We start from the raw sequence: 22,788 nt of genomic DNA, 5'->3' as shown, positions 1-22,788 counted from the left end.
TGGGGTGGGAAGGTCGAGGTAAGAGGGTATGGGAGGGGTAATGGGTAGTGGTGAAATGGGTAGCCCTATCATGTGTTTGGGGAGATGAGGGGGCTGAGGGGGGAAATCTCTTGTGGGCCAGGGTAGGGTTCTGGAATTGGAAGAGGACGAGGGGATGTTCGGGGAAGCATAGGAATGGGGGTCGAAATTCGACTCCCGGATTGGGACCCTATCTACAATGGGGGGAGGGATTGGTTGGATGGGGGGGATGGACTTCCACTCTTCTTTCTTCCTTCTATTCTCGTATTTCATTTTCCTTTCAATTCTTCTTGTAGGTAAATTTCCAGCTCAGACCAGTCCGTTTGTTTCATTGGTTTCCCTGTGCTTCTTCTTGTCAGATAGGTTAATTTGTCCATATTTTTAATGTCTAGTAATTTTTCCAACCACATTGTTACCGTGGGGCTCTCTGGGTTCTTCCAGTTTTTTGCTACTACCATTCTTGCGGCAGTTACTGCATATGTAAAGATTTTTATCTTATTTTCTTTTTCTTTTAAGGAGTCTAATGGATCTTGCTTTTGCATTTCAAGTAACCCTAATAAATAATATTCAGGTTTACATTCCAAATTAATTTTTAGCATTTTTTTACATTCTAGGTGAATTGATTTCCAATAGTTTTTAATATTTTTACAATTCCACCATATATGAAAATATGACCCTATTTGTTCTTTACACCGCCAACATCTTTTGTCTCTGTTTCGATACATTAATCCCAATTTTTGGGGGGTTAGATACCATCTATGGATGGTTTTTAGCCAATTTTCTTTCAAGTCAATTGAATAGCAATATTTTATTTTTTTATTCCAAATATTTTCCCATTCATCCATTGTAATAGGTCTGCCTATATTCCTAGACCATTTTAACATTGATTCCTTGACTATTACAGATTCTGTATTCCATTCTATTAATTTATTATATAGAATCGTTACCAATTTCTTGTTTTTCTGGAGTATATTGTCCCAAAAATTGTTACCCAAATTGAAACCCGTTTCTTTATCTCTGTTATAACTTTCTTTTATTTGATGGTATTGGAACCAGGATATGTTCTTGTATTTTTTTTGAATTTCCTCTAATTCTTTGATACCTACTACTCCAGATATTAAATTTGATTTTTTTAAAGTTTCTTTATATGTTGGCCAATTATTCCAGCCCAATAATCTACGTTGGTTGGCTTCTAAAGAGGAGAGCCAGAGTGGTGTTTTCTCATATAGATGTCTTTTATATTTTACCCATATTTTGATCAAGGATGACCTCACAAAATGGTTTCCGAAATTTTTATCAATTTTCATTTTATCATAGCATAGGTATCCATGCCAACCCCATCGCAAATTAAATCCTTCAATTGTCAATAATTTTTTGTTTTCCAATTTAACCCAGTCGATTACCCATTCCAAAGCACACGCCTCATGGTAAAGTTGTAAATCAGGCAGTCCAAAACCACCTCTCATTTGAGGGGTGATCATCGTGTTTAATTTTATTCGGGGCTTTTTATTTTTCCAAATGAATTTTGACAGCTCTTTGTTCCAATCTTTGAATATCCTGGCCCCTCTAATAATTGGGATGTTCCTGAACAAATATAACAATTTAGGCAAGACATTCATTTTAATAACCGCAATTCTTCCCATAAGTGAAATGTTTAAATTCGCCCAGTTTTCTAAATCTTTTTTATTTCCTTCCATTGTGCCCCGTAATTGAGATCTAATAGTTGATTGTTTTTACTAGCGATCCAGATCCCTAAATATTTCATTTTTTTTACTATTTCCAAACCCGATTTCTCCTTTAATTCCCTCTGGCTTCTCATAGACATATTTTTAGTAAGGATTACTGTTTTCTTTTTGTTTAATTTGAAACCTGCCAGATTCCCAAAATCCTCTATTTTTTTTAGCCAATCTTTTATCTTTTCTTTTGGGTTTTCAATTACACAAATTACATCATCAGCAAATGCTCTAATCTTTATTTCTTGTTTGTCCAATTTAATCCCCCTTAGATTTTCATCTTTTTGAATTGAATTTAACATAATCTCCAATGTAAAGATAAAAATTAACGGAGACAGGGGACAGCCTTGTCTCGTTCCTTTAGTTATTTCAAATTCTTTAGTTAATTGATTGTTTACTCTAATTCTGGCACTTTGCTGATAATATATTGCATTGATTCCATTTTGAAATTGATTTCCTATATCTATTTCCTTTAATAATAATTTTAAAAAGTTCCAATTAACATTATCAAAGGCTTTTTCAGCGTCCACTGCTAAAAAGCCCACTTCTTTTTGATGATTTACATCGAAATACTCTATCGAGTCTATTATTAATCTGATGTTGTTTTTTGTACTGCGATTGGGAAGGAATCCAGTTTGGTCGTCTGAAATCCATTCTTTTAGAAATTTGGTAAATCTATTAGCCAGCACTTTTGTGAAAATTTTATAATCGGTATTGAGTAATGAGATAGGGCGGTAGTTTGATACCTTATTTGGATCTGATCCTTCTTTGTGTATTAAAATGATTTCCGCTTTTTTCCACATCTCTGGAATGGTTTTTTTAGTTAGGGCTTCATTTATTTTTTTTTCAAGTATTGAGTTATTTCATCTGATTGTATTTTATAGAAGCCCGCCGTAAATCCATCAGGACCTGGGGATTTATTGGCATCTAAATTTTTGATAGCCATTTTTATTTCATTTTCTGTGATTTCTTTATTTAAGATTCGTCTTTGTTCTTCCGTAATTTTTTGCAATTTTTGCTTGCTTAAATATTCGCCAATTAGTTCTAAATCTATATTATCTTTTTTATATAGATTACTATAAAAACTTTCAAAGTTTTCTCTTATCTTATCCTCTATGTATATCATTTTCCCTTGTGATTCTATTTTTGTAATTTGTTGTTTGTTTTTCTTTTTCCTTATCACTCTAGCCAACCATCTCCCTGGTTTATTTGCGTTCTCAAATGCGTTCTGTTTAATCCATTTCAGTTGATTAGCTAAGTGCTCCAATTCTAGGTTGCTTTTTTGTTTGTGTAATATTTTTAATTTTTTCATGACCTTTCCATCACTTGGGTTTTTTTTAATTGTGATTCCTCTGCATCAATTTCTTTTTGTATATCTTGTAGTTTTTGATATTTAATTCTATTTTTTCGTGCTTTCTGCTGTATAAAATGGCCCCTAGCTACCACTTTATAGGCATCCCAGGTTATTTGTGGACTTGTCTCTTGATTGTCATTTAATTGAAAATATTCAATAGTCATCCTTTTAATTTTTTTAATGTCAATTTCCTGTTTAATTAAATTATTATCCAGTCTCCAACTTAAAGGTTTTTTTTTTGTAGTTTATGTTCATAATCAATGGGCAGTGATCTGAGAGAATTTTTATCTCATCTATTTTGGGTTCTTCTACCTGAAGCTTTCTGTACCTCCGCTTCCTTGGTGGAATTGTTATTAAACAACATCTCTTTGTTCAAATGCAACCTGTCCCAGCCTTCATCCTTCTCAAAGAACGCCTTCTTTGAGAAAATAAGCCTCCCAAGACCACTGTGAAATTTAAGCTTGTCTTGGTAGTAGCCTAAAAACTGCACCCTTCTCCACTTAGGCTCACCCTTTTTCCTTTGGTTGGCTGGAACTAATACATTAGCATTTTGACCATATACTTTTAGATATCCTATATTTGGGTTTTTTTTGTACATTCTCCGAAATGGGATGTCATCCAATTCCTCATCCCATAACCTGTTTAAAATGTAATTACTTGTGTGTGAACACTCTGGCCAATTCTTAGTTGAGCTTTTGGCATCTCTAATTAAACACTCATTCATGTGAAGAATTTGCTTCATCCTATTTTGAGCCACGCCTTCTTCATTTGACTTATTTGACTTTACATTTTTAAATCCTATATTCCTTTCACTCAACATTTTCTTCATCTCTTCATTACACACATTAACACCTTTGTCAAAAACTATTTGACCTACATGCTGTTCATAGACCCTTTGAACCATGTCTATTCAATTAGACACCTTTACAACAGCTTCCTTCAAATCCTTAAGGAAGTAAATATAACCAAATCTTGTGTGTCTATCTACTAACAGCAAAGTAAATTGAGAACCTCCCTGGCTTTTTACATCAGATTCTGTTACATATAGATGGACCATTTCAAACATTTCCTGGGTCTTAATTCCAGATCTTTTAGGATGCTCTTTTGATTCAATTCCCATCTCTGAACAAACTGCACAGTCTAATAAATTTTCACATTTCTCACACTCAAAATCTGTGCATATTTCTAAAGTTTTTCTGAGCACCTCTACACGTGCATGACCCATCGCTCTGTGAAGATGATGGATACACCTGTCATGCATAATCTTCTGTTTCACACAATAAACTTGTGCCCCATCTGGAAAGTTATTTTTGTCAAACATCATATACATTTTGTTCCTTTTTACACCTTTTGCGACTACTCGTCCATCTCTCTGTATATAGCAATAGATTCCGCTAAAAATTACTCTATATCCATTCTCGGTTAAGGTAGCCACACTTAACAAATTAGAACTTAATTCTGGGATGTAGAGTACATTTTCCCAATCCACATTCAAGCAAGGGATGAATACAGTGCCACATTTGTTGAACTTCCTCTCAGTTCCATCAGCCAAAGTCACTGCTGTTCCAGACACATCCCTTCTGTTTTTCAAAAGTTTAAGATTTGTAACAACATGGTGTGTACAACCTGAGTCCAAATACCACTTGTTCTTTTCGGTGATCCTTCCATTCACCGCAGCCATAAACACTTGGGGCTTAGTTGTTGTTGACAAATTCCTTGCCCCTCTGTTCCCACGAGAACTTCTTGCCTTGTTGTTTGGGCAACTCCTGGCAAAATGCCCCGGCTTGTTGCAGATAAAACACCGCTGTGTTTTGACCTGATGTACTGCAACCTCCTCACGATTCCCAGGAACACCATCTGGACCAAAGCCGGCCACTTGCGCCCCCTCCTGGTCGCACTGCGCCATCGTCTGCTTCTGGGCTTGATCAAATGCCCTCCGGTCCACTTCTTGTTGGATTCTCCCACACACTGAATCCAAAGTTAAATCCTGGACTCTCACATTCTGGAAAGAATGTACCAGAAAGTCCCAGTCCTCAGACAAGCTGCACAGCACCAGATAACACTTCTGTGCTTCAGAATAGTGTAGGCCTCTTTCCTCAGCTCCAATCAATAATTGCTTTACATTGTCCAAATGTTTTCTGACATCTTGGCCTTGAACAAGTTTTGCTGAAAACAGCCTCATTTGAGACATGCAAGTCTCTCTCTGAAGGACATTTCTTAAAGCTTGCCAAATCTCCTCAGGAGTGTCCTTATTTCTCACATGGACAAGTTGGTTTGGTTGGAGGCACAGTATCAAATATGCTTTGGCTTTCCTTCTGTGCTCAGCATTTTGATCTGAACCATCGAGTGTATTATGCAAATCCTGTGCTTCGAGTAAAGACCGCATCATTACAGACCACGATGCATAATTTTCATCAGATAGCTTTTCCATGCTGGAAATGAAGCTTTTCCCAGACATCTCAGCCATCAAGATTCAACACCCCAAGCTCCCGGTGAATCAGCTGCCTCCGTGACCCTCGGTCCCCGAGATTAAGCCGTACTGCCACTTACTCAAGTGCAGACTCAGGCGGTCACAATCTTCTCCTGCAGCTTCACTGGAGCTCTCTTTCGGGTCCCCTCCGTCTCTGGAATCCCTCTCACGGCCGCACAGTTGCTGAAAGCTCACCAGCCATCAGCATCTCCATCCACTGCGCAGCCAGAAGCGTGGAGGCCTGGGCCCATAACCCAATGTCAGCGGGGATGATGGGTAGCAGAGTGAAATCCAAAAAATTCACCATCCTGGTCTGCCTCCTTCTCTCCAGACTGTTTCCCCGTGTGGAAAACAGCACTGGATAAACTCACTCCAGCAGACGAAGTCCAACTGTTGATTAAACTTTATTTACATGAACTATTTACAAATAGAGTCAATTCAGTCCTTTCCTCCATGAGTGCTTGCCGAAAGCACCCATGCACACACACACAGCTCATTGCTCATCGCTGTTCTCCGTTCTACACAGGAAACCTTACTCCCTCGCATTCCACAGGAACCAAGATAGTACGTCCTGGTCAAAACACACTTGACCCCATTGGTCCTGTGATACATCAATCATAGCAGACTCTCATTAACTCCATGATTGCTGAATCCAGATTGATTTTAACATTTCACAATACACAATACCCTGACAGTAATTACTGTATTTATGAATTTAGCACCAAAATATCACGATGTATTGAAAACATTGACTACAAAAATGCGTTGGATAATCCAGAATGTTGGATAAGCGAGTGTTGGATAAGCGAGACTCTACTGTAATAATAATAATTTTATTTTTATACCCCGCCTCCATCTCCCCAGAGGGACTCGGGAGTGGCTTACATACCAGTTGTATATGGAAATAATGGTAGTAACAAAAAATTCTTGACAGGAGTCAGTGTGTCTGGTTTCGTTATGTTGGTTTGTGATGGCAACTACTGTACAGTATAGAATTTTTTTTTTTGTTCAACAATGAATATAAATTCTTCTTCATGGAAAAATAAGACATCCCCTGAAAATAAGACCTAGCGCATCTTTGGGAGTAAAAAATAATATAAGACACTGTCTTATTTTAGGGGAAACACGGTACATCCAATCAAATGTATTACATGTTAAAAGTAATCTTAAGAGGTCTACATAGCCTGGATAAATTATTTTTTAAAAAACAAACTATGATGGCAGGTCCGAGCCTTTGGGAAAACTATAGTGTCTGGTGGCTATCTTTATACCTTCTGTTAAGATCAAGACCCTTAACATACAGAGGCACTTTAGGCAAGGTGAAAAGATAACCAAAATGAGTTTACTGAAAACGAGGTGAATAAAGGGTTAACTCCACCCGGGGCTATTGAAAGATAGCTTAGGACAATCCATTACAAAAAGAGATTTTACTGGTTGCAGTCATCTCTCTGGAGTCCTTGAAAGTCTTCTGTCTCTGACGCAAAGCAATGGTTTACAAGCTGGTGCTTATAAACTGTCTCAATCTTCTTCCTTGTGAAGCTTAAACTGGTCAAAAGCTTCTGTTGTCTATGGGACTGGTAGTATATGAATACCGACTGAATGTAGGTGCTAAGGATGCCTGTTTTGGATTGCTTGGGCCTACAATTACCAGGCAATGCCGAAGCCTCTGGTGACTGTAGCTCTACTGCAGAAAAAAGGAGTAGTCTAGCAAGAGAACTCTGTACAGTGCCGGGCTGTGGTGCAGGCTGGTGAGCAGCCAGCTGCAATAAATCACTCTGACCAAGAGGTCATGAGTTCGAGACCAGCCCGTGGCATGGTGAGCACCCAACAATTAAAAATAAAAAAATAGCCCCTGCTCGTTGCTGACCTAGCAACCTGAAAGATAGTTGTATCTATCCATAAAAATCATCCAGCCACCGTTAGAATGAGGAAGTGCCATTGCAGTGGATGATGAAGCAACTGCTCTCCCTGTGTCCAGAATCGAACATCCCCTCAGGAGAAGGTTAAATTGCCTCTGCGTCTGTCTCTGTCTTTGTTCTATGTGCACATGGCATTGAATGTTTGCCTTATATGTATATACAATGTGATCCACCCTGAGTCCCCTTCGGGGTGAGAATGGCGGAATATAAATACTATAAATAAATAAATAAATAAATAAATAAATAAATAAATGGAAATAGACCAACTAAGACTGGCTTCTGGGGGGGGGGGTTATGCTCCATCTAAAAAATAATACATAGCGAGGTTTCTACACTATTGGGAAGACCTATAAGCAAAAGGAACTAAAGCAAAGGAGAGGAAAAGGTAGAGCCAAGACTCCACACCAAACCTAAAGCCTTCAAGTTATAAAAATAGGATTAGGGCACATTTTATTAATTATTGATTTCTTGGCTTGCTTTTCCAGAGTGCCAGGTTCACTTGATGTCCAGCTTCAGGCCTTTATGTTTACCATTCAAGAGATCAACCAGAATCCTGATCTCCTGCCCAACATTACCTTGGGATATAGCACATATGAGAACTACTTCAACGCAAGGGTCACATACGAAGCTCTGCTAGATTTGCTCTCGGCGGGACGCCATAACATTCCAAACTACAGCTGTGGAAGACAGAAGGAATCCATGGCAGTTGTTGAAGGGGCTGACTCTGAAATTTCCATCCATATTTCAAACATTTTGGACATCTACAAAATCCCCCAGGTATGGCTTAGCAGCAGGGTTATAGTGCTGGCTATACAGTTTAGAGCAGGGGTCCTCAAACTTTTTAAGTGTAGGGCTGATTCACAGTCCCTCAGACTGTTAGGGGGCCAGACTAGGATGAAATAGTCCAAAGTTAGGATTGTTGTTGTTGTGTGCCTTCAAGTCATTTCAGACTTAGGTCAACCTGAAGTCTAAAGTTTAGGACAGAGGCCAGGTCAAGGACCTTGGAGGGCCACATCCGGCCCATGGACCTTAGTTTGGGGACCCCTGATCTAGACAATATCCTAAGACCATAGGTAAGCAAAGAGACCTCCAAAGGCCATCTAGGTGGTCTCATAAGACCATAGGTAAGGAAAGGGACCCTCAAAGGCCATCTAGATGATCTCATAAGGCCATCAGAAGACAATAGATAAGGAAAGGGGCCCTCAAAGACCATCTAGATGGTTTCATAAGACCATAGAGAAGGAAAGGACCCCCAAAGGCCATCTAGACAATCTCATAAAACCATAGGCAAGGAAAGGGACCCTCAAAGGCCATCTAGACAGTCTCATAGGATCATAGGTAAGCAAAAAGACTTCCAAAGACCAGGTAGACTTAGGTCAACCCTAAGTCTAAAGTTTAGGACAGGGGCCAGGTAAATGACCTTGGAGGGCCGCATCCGGCCCCCGGGCCTTGGTTTGGGGACCCCTGGTTTAGAGTATGCCCCCCTTCAGCAATAGAGAACCCTACTGAAATGAACCAAGTAATCATAGAATCTCTTTGAGGACTTAGAAAAGAACATTCCTAGGGCAGTATAATCTCTAGGAATTTGCTAGGTTTTCGGGTGTGACTCTATGAAAACTCATTGAAAACTCTAAGTGTAGCATGGAATGGCCTGAAGGACAGATGCAGGTAGGAGAAAGCTTGAGTGCCACTCTCATGGTTCAGGGACCAAACTGCATATCAGATGCTGTAACACAATGGTAATTCTCCAGGACATTAACCTTATGGAAGTCTATGCATTCACCAATGACTCTTTAGAGGTTCCTCAGCAGATGAGATTTTATTCCGAAATGAATAAATAGCTGAGTTTGTTGTCAAAGGCTTTCATGGCCAGAATCACTGGGTGGCTGTGAATTTTTCGGGCTGTCTGGCCATGTTCCAGAAGCATTCTCTCCTGACGTTTCACCCACATCTACGGCAGGCATCCTCAGAGGTTGTGAGGTCTGTTGTAAACCAAGCAAGGGAGGTTTATATATCTGTGGAAGGTCCAGGGTGGGAGAAAGAACTCTTGTCTGTTGGAGGCCAGTGTGAATGCTGAAATTAATCACCTTGGTTAGCGTTAAGAAGCCTGGCAGTTTCACAGCCTGGATGCTTCCTGCTTGGGGGAATTCTTTGTTGGGAGGTGTTAGCTGGCCCTGATTGATTCATGACTGGAATTCCCCTTTTTTTCTGAGTGTTTTTTATTTACTGATTTTGGAGGCTTTTTTTTAAATATTGGTAGCCAGGTTTTGTTCCTTTTCATGTTTTCCTCCTTTCTGTTGAAATTGTCTACATGCTTGTGGATTTCAATGGCTTCTCTGTGTAGTCTGACATGATAGTTGTGAGAGTGGTCCAGCATTTCTGTGTTCACAAATAATATCCTGTGTCCAGGCTGGTTCATCAAATGCTCTGCTATGGCTGATTTCTCTGGTTGAGTGAGTCTGCAGTGCCTTTCATGTTCTTTGACTCGTGTTTGGGCGATGCTGCGTTTGGTGGTCCCTCTGTAGACTTGTCCACAGCTGCATGGTATACAGTAGACTCTTACAGATGTGAAAATTAACAAAACTTCACTACCAGTATTTAAAAACTCTAAAATAAGGACAGCACATTTGCCATCACACTTGAATCACTAGGCCAGGGGTCCCCAAACTAAGGCCCGGGGGCCGGATGCGGCCCATCGAAGCCATTTATCTGGCCCCCACAGCACAAGGGCAGAAGGGGGTTGGGCTAAATAATCCAAGGGGTCTCTTCTTCTCTTACAACCCTTATTATTATTATTATTATTATTATTATTATTATTATTATTATTAACATTGAGGCTGGGTGGCCATCCGTCAGGGATGCTTTGCTTGTGCTTTTGGTGCGCAGAGGCAGAAGGGGGTTGGACTAAGGGTCTCTTCCAACCCTCTTTTTTATTATAAGTATGACACAGCAAACAAGATAGATCTGCTGGATTTCGTTTCACAAAATCACAAGTCGAACACTTCCCAAGTGTCTAGGACTGTGTGATGTATTTTTGGATGATGCGTGCAGATCCCAGTCGGGTGGCCTTTTGCAGATCCCAGTTGGGTGGCCTTTTGCAGTTGGCAGATTGTAATTTTGTCAATGTCTATTGTTTCCAAATGCCGGCTGAGATCTTTTGGCATGGCACATTTATTATTATTATTATTATTATTATTATTATTATTATTATTATTATTATTATCATTGAGGCTGGGTGGCCATCTGTCAGGGATGCTTTGCTTGTGCTTTCAGTGCACAAAGGCAGAAGGGGATTGGACTCAATGGCCCAAAGGGTCTCTTCCAACCCTCTTTATTATTATTATTATTGTTATTGTTGTTGTTGTTGTTATTAATAATTATTATTGCTCAGTGGCCAACTATAGTCCGGCCCACCAACAGTCTGAAGGATCGTGAACTGGCCCCCTGTTTAAAAAGTTTGGGGACCCCTGCACTAGGCACTGCCCACCATCCCTTCCCCCCTTCTTTGCGGGAGAAAAAACTTCCTCTGTTTGAAATGTCAGCTCTTATGTGTCTTTAATTGTGGAAGAAAGGAACAGGGAGGGAGCGGGGAAAGCAGCAATGCTCTCTCTCTCTCTCTCTCTCTCTCTCTCTCTTTTTCTTGGCTGTCCCACAGAGAAGGATGTGGACCTTGGGAAACTATAACTCCCAGGACTGTATAGTCTGGAGCTGTGGTATTTAAAGTAAGGTCCGGCTGCATTCATTCTGCAGTGTACATGCCACCAAGAGAAGGGAATGGACCTTGGGAAACTATAACTCCCAAGAGGACTCCGTGGCATGGAGTCATGGCATTTAAGGTGGGGTGTGAGGGCATTCATTCCATACTGTAAATGCGCCAAGAAAAGGGTGTGGACCTTGGAAAACTATGACTCCCAGGACTGCACAGCATGGAGACATGGCATAATAGTAATAGTAGTAGTAGTCATTGTAATATTATTATTATTATTATTATTATTATTATTATTATTATTATTACAACGACGACTACTACTACTACTATTACTATTATTATTACTGGTGGGATCACAAACCTGCAAAGATAATGGAAAATGAGCACGCAAAGATACTTTGGGACTTCCGAATCCAGACTGACAAAGTTCTGGAACACAACACACCAGACATCACAGTTGTGGAAAAGAGAAAGGGTTGGATCATTGATGTCGCCATCCCAGGTGACAGTCGCATTGACGAAAAACAACAGGAAAAACTCAGCCGCTCTCAGGACCTCAAGATTGAACTGCAAAGGCTCTGGCAGAAACCAGTGCAGGTGGTCCCGGTGGTGATCGGCACATTGGGTGCCGTGCCAAAAGATCTCAGATGGCATTTGGAAACGATAGACATTGGCAAAATTACGATCTGCTAACTGCAAAAGGCCACCCGCCTGGGATCTGCACGCATCATCCGAAAATACATCACACAGTCCTAGACACTTGGGAAGTGTTCGACTTGTGGTTTTGTGATACGAAATCCAGCATGTCTATCTTGTTTGCTGTGTCATAGAATAAAATAATAATAATAATACATCACACAGTCCAAAACACTTGGGAAGTGTTCGACTTGTGATTGTGTGATACAAAATCCAGCATGTCTATCTTGTTTGCTGTGTCATAGAATAAAATAATAATAATAATACATCACACAGTCCAAAACACTTGGGAAGTGTTCGACTTGTGATTGTGTGATACAAAATCCAGCATATCTATCTTGTTTGCTGTGTCATACAATGTCGTTGTGTCAATAATAATAATAATAATAATAATAATAATAACTTTTATACAATACTGACCTCCATACTTAAAATACGCAAAGAATGCTCTCTCTCTCTCTCCTACACTTGAAGCCAAACGAATGTGATGGGAACAGTGGCTTCCTGGATTTTAAGTGTAGCACTCAGTGGAAGTTAGTAAATGTGATGAAGTCTCCTCTCCAAACTAAACACGACCGGCTTCCTCAACTGTTCTTCGGTGGTTTTTGAACTTTTTATTATCTTAGTCCCTAATTTAGACTAACGGGCTTCTTTGCTTATTCTTCAAATACACCAACTAAAAGGACACGCATTAACTTCTAGTTCTATTGTGTTTTAGCGTATTGTTATTGCTTGTGGTTTATACTGTTTTAATTCTTTTAATTTGCCTTTGTTTGTATTGTTATATTGTGTGTTGAGGCCTTGGCCTTTGTAAGCCGCATCGAGTCCTTCGGGAGATGCTAGCAGGGTACAAATAAAGTTTAATAATAATTAATAATAATAATAATAATAAACTCCCTTTATTTCCTGCCAGGTTAGTTACGGTTTTGTCTCCCGCGATGTTACCGACGGCACTCGGTTCCCTTTCTACTTCCCAATGGTTCCCAAGGAAGAACTCTTGTACCCGGGGATTGTCCGGCTCCTCCTGCATCTCAGATGGACCTGGGTCGCCCTCTTTGCTCCAGACACCGACAACGGGGAAAGGTTCTTGTGGGCCTTGACACCTGAGCTCACTCGACATGGAGTCTGTGTGGCCATCTCAGAGAGGATCTCGGCACTGGCCTTGCACGGACACACAATCCCCCTCAGGCACGTTTCCGAGTGGAGAAAAGTCAACGTGTTTGTCATCTATGGGGACACCCGCTCTTTGAGGTATCTTATGCTCTATATACAAGCGGCACTTCACGTCCTGGCCCTTCCCATTGAAGGGAAAGTCTGGGTCGCAGTAGCTTTGTGGGACATCCGCGCATTGCTGCCTTTCATGGATCTCCAGCGCAGCCACTGGTTCTTTTCCTTCTCGATCCAGATGAATGACAGGTTCCAAGATGGACATTGCGGGCAAATCCTTTTTGACTACAGGAAGAGCTTCCGTTGCTCATACTCAAAACACAGGCTCGCTGTGAGACCCCGGAGAAAATGTAAACAGACAGAGGATCTGCATGATCTGAAGGAATGCGTGAACAGGAACAGCTACAATGTTTATCACAGTGTCCTGGCCGTGGCACGTGCCTTACACGCTGCGTCCTCCTCGCCAAGAGTCAAGCGCATGAAGACGGGGAGAGGTGTGGACAGGCTGGAGCTCCCAAAAGTACGGCCGTGGCAGGTAGGTATCCCCAATTTCATCACAGACTTCTTCATACCAAAGTTACGTTTATGTTTCTTGCTGTAGTCCCAAAATTCCCCAGCAAGCACCATGATCCAAAACTGGATGTTATGTAGGGAAGCACAAAGATCCTATGTAAGAATAAGTGTAAGAGAGAGAGAGAGAGAGAGAGAGAGAGAGAGAGAGAGAGAGACCTAATACCCCAGAGAACAGGATCAGAATCCAAAATAACCTTAACAGATTAGAGAACATACTGCAAGTCGCTTCTGATGTGAGATAATTGGCCGTCTACAGAGACGTTGCCCAGGAGACAAACCAGTGTGATTCCAGGCTGCACCCATAGGAATATAGTGTCTAGATCAGCCGGGCTTGGGCTGTGGCGCAGGCTGGAAAGCAGCTGCAATGAATCACTGCAATGAATCACTCTGACCAGGAGGTCATGAGTTCGAGGCCCGCTCGGAACCTATGTTTGTTTGTCTTTGTTCTATGTTAAAAGGCATTGAATGTTTGCCTATATGTGTAATGTGATCCGCCCTGAGTCCCCTTTGGGGTGAGAAGGGCGGAATATAAATGCTGTAAATAAATAAATAAATAAATAAATAGATCAGCGTATCGCAGCCCGGGGGTCAGGACCCTTGGGGGGGGGGGTCGTGAGGTGGGTTCAGAGGTGTCGCCGAAGACCAGTATGGGTTCTGTGTGGGAAGTTTGGCCCAATCTTACCATTTGGGTTTGGAGGACTCTTCAATTGTTGGTGAACTATAAATCCCAGCAACTACAACTCGCAAATGTCAAGGTCTATTTCCCCCAAACTCCACCAGTGTTCACATTTGGGCATATTGAGTATTCTTGCCAAGTTTGGTCCAGATCCATCATTGTTTGAGTCCACAGTGCTCTCTGGATATAGGTGAACTACAACTCCAAAACTCAAGGTCAATGCTGACCAAACCCTTCCAATATTTCCTGTTAGTCATGGGAGTTCTGTGTGCCAAGTTTGATTCAATTCCATCATTGGTGGGGTTCAGAATGTTCTTTGATTGTAGATGAACTATAAATCCCAGCAACTACAACTCCCAAATGACCAAATCAATCGCAAAATAAAAATCAATTCAGTAGCAAAATGACAGTTATGAAATAGCATTGAAAATAATTTTATGGTTGTATTAAGTGGTTGTAGCATTAGGAAGGTTGAGAACCACTGGTCTAGATTGAGGGAAGCCGTAGTCCCATTCTCTTCTGCTTTGGTCAGACCTCACTTGGAACAATAACCCTGTGTCCTGTTCTGGGCACCACAATTCAAAGAGGATGTTGACAAAGGAAAATATATCTAGGGGCAACCAAAATGAACAAAGATCTGGAAATGATGAATTCTTCTGAGCAGTGACATAGAGAGCTGGGTATGTATAGCTTGGAGAAAAGAAAGCAGAGAGTGAACATGATGGCCATGTTTAAATATTTGAAAGGATGTCACATTGAGGAAGGGGCAAGCTTGTTTAGTAGCATCAAAAATACATAAGAAACACCTGTAATTCTAAAATACACCCTGTTTTTAGAGATCTTTATATAGAAAAAAACAGCAGCTAAACAAAAACAACAACAAGTCAATCCAGGATAGGTCTTCACAGTCACTTACAGATCCATTACCAAAACTTTGTCTGTAGAAGACTATCATACTTGGACACAAGTGACTGCCCATGATCATGAATAGTAGTATAATAATAATAATAAAACTTTATTTATATACCGCCCTATCTCCCGGATGGGACTCAGGGCGGTTTACAGTCATAAAAGCAACACAAACATTACATAACAACATAATACACATTATTAAACAAAGTAAAATAATACAATTATAACAATAAATCACACTTACATGACCAGATCAAGGGGATGGGAAACATAAACCCAATATATTAAAATGTATCATTTTAGGCAATATATTCAGGCTCAGAAATCGGCGGTAGTCCAATATAATTACTCAAAAGCCTGCCGACACCACCAGGTCTTCAGTTCCTTACGGAAATTGGATAATGTAGGGGATTGCCTGATTTCTTTTGGCAGTGCATTCCAGAGCCGGGGGGGCCACTGCCGAGAAGGCTCGTTCCCTCGTCCCCACCAGCCGCACTTGAGACGGTGGTGGGAGTGCGAGAAGAGCCTCCCCAGAAGATCTCAAGGTCCGCACTGGCTCATAGTAGTAGTAGTAGTAGTAGTAGTAGTAGTAGTAGTAGTAGTAATGATGGTGATGATTCTGACCCCATGCAATTTGGACAAGGAAGACTCAACTTGCACCAGAAATCCAAGCAAGGCCCAAATTCTGCTTTAGCAACCTAAGCAGGAACTTCAGCTCAGCTAAGGAGACCACTCCCAGTTCCACTAGGAGCAACATCTTCCAGGTAAAGTGTCTGGATTAGCCATAAAAAAGAATGTGGTATTAAAACTTTAGGTCCACTAAAGTATCAGGGACTAGATGATGGTAGGAGAAATCCAATCTTCTCAGACCAGGGAGATGGTGGAAAGATGGTCTCTTGATGCAACTGGAAGCCCACAGGAAAGCACCACTGAGCTACAAAAGGCATGTGATAAGTCCCAGCTTCCATTCCTGTCATCTCCAAGTAGAGATGAGAGTCAGCTTTGACAGCATTCGCCAGATTTCCCCCAATCTGATGTCTTCGAGGTGTGTCAGATTAAACCCCATCATCCTTCAGCCTTTCACATCCAACACATCAAAAGGGCTGGGTTGTGGTGACTTAGATCCTAGCCTTCCATAAATCCCCAAAGCAGGAACAAGGGAGACAGAGGTGGACCTCAGATTGGGGAGAAAGAGGGAGGACCAAATCTGATGAGATGTTACCCTCCAAAATAAAGTGTTGGCACTGACTCTGCTTCTCCCTGACCTTCTAGCTTCATCCGTTCCTGAATAACTTTGTGATCTCCAATATATCTCCGAGCAGCATCTATTTGGATAAAAATGGTGAACTGCAAGCTAACTTTGATATCTGGAACATGATTAGGTGGCCCAATAAGTCAGTTACCACAGTGAAATTTGGGAGTCTCAAGGGACAGGAATTACCCGGCAAAAGCTTAAATATTGAGGAAGATGCCATGATGTGGCTCAAGGATAATAACCAGGTGAAAAGTGTGCATTATGTTATACTCCTTAAGGACATTTTGAGTTTTTCCTGCTCCTTAAATCAAGATAGTCAACACACCCCATTTAGGATACATCTGGAGGGATCTTGTGTCTGGTGTTAAATATTTTGATGGTTAATGTGTTGTCGAAGGCTTAGTTAGATGGTTAGTTGATCAATGTGGTCCAATGGGAGGTGGGAAGAGTGGGTTGTCAGCTGATCATTATACCCCCTTTTATCTAGCTGCTCATGAGCTCCTGCTCCTCAAATTTCTTTTCCTTTCCTGTCTCTGGCATAGTAGGGAATGGTTCCTAGAAGTTGTTGTGCTGGAAGATCCAGAATTCCTTAACATTGTTCATTTGGGGTAGGACTACGAGGAGGTGCAGTCAAACATTTGGCTACTTCATGCCCCAGCCCTAATATGATGGGGCAACCTCATCCACCCCACCCATAACCAAAAGCCCGCTTCTTTTTTCAAACTATGAGCACCAGGAAAACAAAGAAGTGAATGATAGAAAGGAAGCCCAGAAGAAGAAGAAGAAGAAGAAGAAGAAGAAGAAGAAGAAGAAGAAGAAGAAGAAGAAGAAGAAGAAGAAGAAGAAGAAGAAGAAGAAGAAGAAGAGGAGGAGGAGGAAGAAGAAGAGGAGGAGGATTAGTTGTCTTCTTTCATCTCAAGTCTATGGCTCAGTTCTTTCCAGTTATATTTCTAATTCTTTTTCCATTGATCTTCCTTGCCTTTTTGAGATACAGCCTGCTTAATGCCAGTTGTGGGGAAATATTCCACTTGGGTGTATTAGGAAAGCCATGATACACATGAGTCCTTCTACATGTAGATGGTGGCCTAACTAGGAGATATCGGCACATGTCAGCCACTCAAACTACAATGACCTTTTAAAGCCTTGTCTCATCTTCTTCAAAACATATTCCTAGCCCTTTCCTCCTCCTTCACATTTGTTTTGATTTATGCTTAGAGCCTGCCTGGTTCCAGGTGTGTGGAAAGCTGCCAGCCTGGATTTATGAAGACCGTTCGGGAAGGAAAGCCGATGTGCTGCTACGACTGTCTTCCATGTCCAGAAGAAACCATCTCTGCTCGGGAAGGTAAAAGGTTTTAGGGGGGCTTTCAAGATTTATTTAACAAGGAAAGTCACTTCATAATGGTGTACACAGGAAGGATTGCCTCGACAACACCCTGATTTGGAAGAGTGGACAATGAGGGTGTAAGAGGACTAGTGTAGGGAGTGATGGAAAGAGGAACAAGGGGGAGTTGGAAGAGGCCCCAAGGGCCATCAAGTCCCCTGCCATGCAAGAACACAAAATCATACCACTCTCAACAAATGGCTACCTGGATTCTATTTACAAACCTCCAGAGAAGGAGGCTCCACCAGGCTTGTAGCCGGGGGTGGGGGGGTTGGGGGTTCAACCCCCACAAAAATTTTCAGGTTAAAAAAAACCTGGTTTATTCATGAATTTTAACTGGTTAACCAAATCTCCATGCTAAGTCTATGAGACGCAAAAAATTAAAAGTCCTTCCGGGCACTATCTCAAGCAGATATTGACAGGCATGTAGCCAGGAGGGGTGGGTGGGGGTGGGGTAAGGAGTTCAAACGCCCCCCCCCCAAATTTTCAAACACCCCCCCCCCATTTTTTTCTGGCTATGGCCCTGGGCTCCACCAGTTGCCAAGGCAGACTATTCCACTGGCTCTTAGCGCCAGAAAGGTCTCTCTTTACCTGCAATTTGAACTGATTGCTTTATGTCCTAGTCTCTAGAGCAGTTCTCAATATTCCTAATGCCACGACCCCTTAATCCAGTTCCTCGTGTTGTGGTGACACCCAACCATAAAATTATTTTTATTGCGACTTCATAATTGTCATTTTGCTCCTGTTATGGTGCAGGATGTATTTTCATTCACTGAACCAAATTTGGCACAAATACCTGATATGCCTAAATTTGAATACTGGTGGGGTTGGAGGCAATTGATTTTGTCATTTGGGAGTCGTAGTTGCTGGGATTTGTAGTTCACCTTCAATCAAAGAGCATTCTGAACTCCACCAATGATGGAATTGAACCAAACTTGGCACACAGAACTCCCATGACCAACAGAAAATATTGAAAGTGCTTGGTGGGCATTCACCTTGAGTCCGGGAGTTGTAGTTCAACTCCATCCGGAGAGCAGTGTGGACTCAAACAATGATGGACCTAGGCCAAACTTAACACAAATACTCAATATGCCCAAATGTGAACACTGGTGGAGTTTGGGGGAAAATAGACATTGAAATTTGGGAGTTGCAGTTCACTTACAATCAAACAGCCCCTTGAACCCCACCAATGATAGAATTGGGCCAAACTTCCCACACAGAACCCCCATGACCAACAGAAAATATTAGAGGGATTTGGGTTCCTAAGACCATCAGAAATATATGTTTTCTGATGGTCTTTGGCAACCCCTCTGAAACCCCTCTAGCAACCCTCCCAGGGGTCCTGACCCCCAGATTGCGAAACACTGCTCTAGAGCGACAGAAAACAACATGACATCCTTTCAGATATAGAAACATGGCTCTCATGTCCCCTCTTAGTCTTCTCTTCTCCAAGCTAAACATACTCACCTCCCTAAGCCACTCCTCAGTGGTCTTTCTGAAAAAAAACCACCTATTTGAATTCCTTTATGATCCTTCACTGGAATATTGTGAATTGGAATGTAGCAAGTGGACTTGAGAACAGCCATTGCTGGTTTTATTTCTTTAAAATCATACAATATTCAAAAGTGGAAGCATCACACACATATTCATGACGTACTGCTAACCCAATGTGGATTGATCCATTCCAAAAAGAGTCATTGGACAGACAGCAACAATCTGCAGCTCATTCCTGCTGTAGGGGTTAATTGAAAAGACCCTCACTTATATAGGGTACTTGTTTACAGCATTCCTTCTTTTTTGTCACCTTTGTCCAACTGTCCTGTGTTCATAACATCCTGTCATGTTTACAGCATTCTTTGTTGTTTACAACACTCCTGTCCTATCTCAGGTCACCTTTGCCCAACATTTCTGTGTTTATGCCAAAAGGATCTCAACTTTCTTGCTTCACTTGCCAAGTCTCTGATCCCATAATACATTTTGTTCAACTTCATCTTCTATGGCAGTGGTTCTCAGCCTGGGGTCTCCAAATGTGTTTGGCCTATAACTCCCAGTAATCCCAGCCAGTTTACCCAGATTTCTGGGAAATGAAGGCCAAAAACATCTGGGGATCCCAGGTTGAGAACCACTGTTCTATGGGTTTCTTCAACCTTTATAGGTCCATTCATATTAAATCCATCCATTATAGATTTACTTCAAAATCTTTGGACACACATCTTTGGAGACCTTCCTTCTCGTCTATCTCCTTCTTGAATCAATTTGCTTACAAGTGCACAAAGCAGGCATCCTCAAACTGTGACCCTCCAGCTATTTGGGCCTCCAGCTCCCAGAAGACCTAGCCAGATTTTTCGATGGTCAGGAATTCTGGGAGCTGAATCCCAAAACACCTGGAGGACCACAAGTTGAGGATGCCTGACATGCAGGATGATTCCAGGTGACTTCTGACCAAAGCAGAATAGAGTGGGGCTATGTCTTGTCTTGATCTCAACAATAGAACTGTATTAGATTATTTAGTTGCCACATCACACTGTTGGCTCATGTTTGGCTTATGGTCTATTAAGACTTAAAAATCCCTTTCACATGGACTGTTTTCAAGTCAGGTGTCAACCATACAGAGAAGGCCAACCAAAATGTTCAAATGTGTGGAAACCAAGCTCTGTGAGAAGCATTTTAAAGAGCTGGGTCTGTTTATCTGGAGAAACAAAGGCTGAGAGGGGACACGAGAAACATATTTAAATATTTGAAAGGATTTCATAAGAAAGAGGGAGTAGTCTTGTTTTTTGCTTCCCTGGAGACTAGGACTCAATGGAGCAATGGGTTTGATTTACAGTAAAAAAAAAAAAAAGAGATTTCACCTGGACAGTAAGAAGAACTTCCTGATTATAAGATGTGGGTGAAACGTCAGGAGAGAATACTTCTGGAACATGGCCAGACAGCCCGGAAAATATACAACAACTCTGTGATCCTGGCCATGAAAGCCTTTGACAACACAGTGGACCTCTCTGCCTTGGAGTCTGGTGGAGACTTCTTCTTTGGAGACTTTTAAAGGCTGGGTAGCCATCTGTCAGGGGTGTTTAAATTGTACTTTTCCTGCATGGCAGGATGAGGTTGGCCTGGATGGCCCATTGGGTCCCTTCCAACTCTAAGATTCTCTTATTTTAATTCAGACAAAGGATTACAGGATGGAGAGAAAGTTTCCAGGATTCTCCACCAATAATCCATGCATGAAATAAGGAATGATGTTCATGTCTCTGTTTTGTATATTTTACAAAACAAAGTAAAATATTTCAAGATATTAAGACAACCACCCTGCATGGTGTCTTCCAGTTTGTTTTATTTAATTTTTGCATTGTCGGTGTTTCTAAGTAAGTATGAACCAAGTAAGGATTTCCTGGACTGCAGAGGAATCATTGTCATTGTCAAAGGGAGAAAAGGGTGGAAGTTCTCAGACCTAGAAGGTGTAGAAGGGCTTTGTTTCACAAAATAGAATGTCTGACAATCTGTCCAAACCTATATTCTCCTCAAAGTAATAGAAGGTGAGGATTAGAGACCTCTTGGAAACAGGCTTCCACCTGAAAACATCTTTGGAGGGAAGCCTGAGAAACATCATTGAGAGATGAATGATGACAAAGACACTCTTTTGATTCTTCATTTTTATAGATGCTGCTTTATGCACCAAATGCCCACTAGACCAGCATCCAAACAAGGACCAAAATCGATGCGTCCCCAAGAACACCACTTTCCTGTCCTATGAAGAATCTCTGGGGAACATCCTGGTTTCCATTGCCCTCCTCTTGTCCATAACCACATGTACTGTTTTTGGGGTCTTCATTACAAACCAAGAAACTCCCATTGTCAAAGCCAACAACCGGGACCTCTCCTACGTTCTCCTGGTCTCTCTCCTGCTTTCCTTCTTGTCCTCTTTCCTCTTCATTGGCCAGCCAAGTGAAGCAACCTGCCTTCTTCAACAAATAGTCTTCAATGTCATCTTCTCAGTGGCTGTCTCTTCCCTCTTGGCCAAAACCATCACCGTGGTGCTGGCCTTCCTGGCCACAAGTCCAGGGAACAGGGCCAGGAGGTGGCTGGGGAAGACCTTGGCCAACGCCATTGTCCTTTCCTGTTCCTCCGTCCAGGTTCTCATCTGCTCCCTCTGGCTGGGCCTTTCCCCTCCCTTCCCAGACTCTGACATGCACTCCCAGCCTGGGGAGATCCTCCTGAAGTGCAACCCAGGGTCGGCGGCCATGTTCTATGCTGCCCTGGGCTACTTGGGCTTCCTGGCCGGGGTCTGCTTCACGGTGGCCTTCCTGGCTCGGAAGCTGCCGGGGTCCTTCAACGAGGCCCAGCTGATCACCTTCAGCATGCTGGTCTTCTGCAGCGTCTGGGTCTCCTTCGTGCCCACCTACCTGAGCACCAAGGGGAAGAACGTGGTGGCCGTGCAGGTCTTCTCCATCCTGGCCTCCGGCGCTGGGCTCCTGATAGGGATCTTCCTCCCCAAGAGCTACATCATTCTCCTCCGGCCGGACCTGAACACAAAGGAGCATCTAGCTATAAAAAGTAAAGGTAGCACCTAATTCTTAAAGTATCACTTTGCCAATTCATGCACAAAACAGGGGTTGAAAATATACAGCGGGCCCTTGGTAACTGTTGAAGTTTGGTTCCAGGAAGTTTGGTACCCAGTGGATACTAAAGTAAATGGATGCTAAACCATGTAATTCAGACATCAGGTGATTCCAAAGATCAAATATTCTATTTCTTACCATTTGATTTTTTTAAACTCTTTTAAATGATTATTATATTATTGAATTTTAAAAGCAGATCTTAAAGCAAACTCTTTTAAAATATAGGTTTCATCTTATAAGAACTATTAATCTCATTTATTTATTGTTTTCTTTTTCCTATCTTTTATATATTCTTTGAATATATATGTA

At 41.7% G+C, this 22,788-nt stretch overlaps 2 protein-coding genes across 2 annotated transcripts; both read left to right on the top strand.

Moving 5' to 3' along the window:
• The first annotated feature begins 7,941 nt into the window (after nt 1–7,941).
• LOC134297171 (vomeronasal type-2 receptor 26-like) lies at nt 7,942–14,017 on the top strand. The gene is made up of 2 exons (XM_062974298.1): nt 7,942–8,271; nt 12,813–14,017. Exons 1-2 carry the CDS (start codon nt 8,017–8,019, stop codon nt 13,665–13,667), a joined length of 1,110 nt encoding a protein of 369 aa, XP_062830368.1. The 5' UTR covers nt 7,942–8,016; the 3' UTR covers nt 13,668–14,017.
• A 3,345-nt stretch (nt 14,018–17,362) lies between these two features.
• LOC100552221 (vomeronasal type-2 receptor 26) lies at nt 17,363–22,560 on the top strand. The gene is made up of 2 exons (XM_016997553.2): nt 17,363–17,824; nt 21,521–22,560. Exons 1-2 carry the CDS (start codon nt 17,743–17,745, stop codon nt 22,429–22,431), a joined length of 993 nt encoding a protein of 330 aa, XP_016853042.2. The 5' UTR covers nt 17,363–17,742; the 3' UTR covers nt 22,432–22,560.
• The last annotated feature ends 228 nt before the right edge of the window (nt 22,561–22,788 follow it).

Source organism: Anolis carolinensis, chromosome 2, assembly GCF_035594765.1.
Source record: "Anolis carolinensis isolate JA03-04 chromosome 2, rAnoCar3.1.pri, whole genome shotgun sequence".
Classification (NCBI taxonomy): Eukaryota; Metazoa; Chordata; class Lepidosauria; order Squamata; family Dactyloidae; genus Anolis; species Anolis carolinensis.
This window is presented reverse-complemented; position numbering and strand designations above follow the sequence as displayed.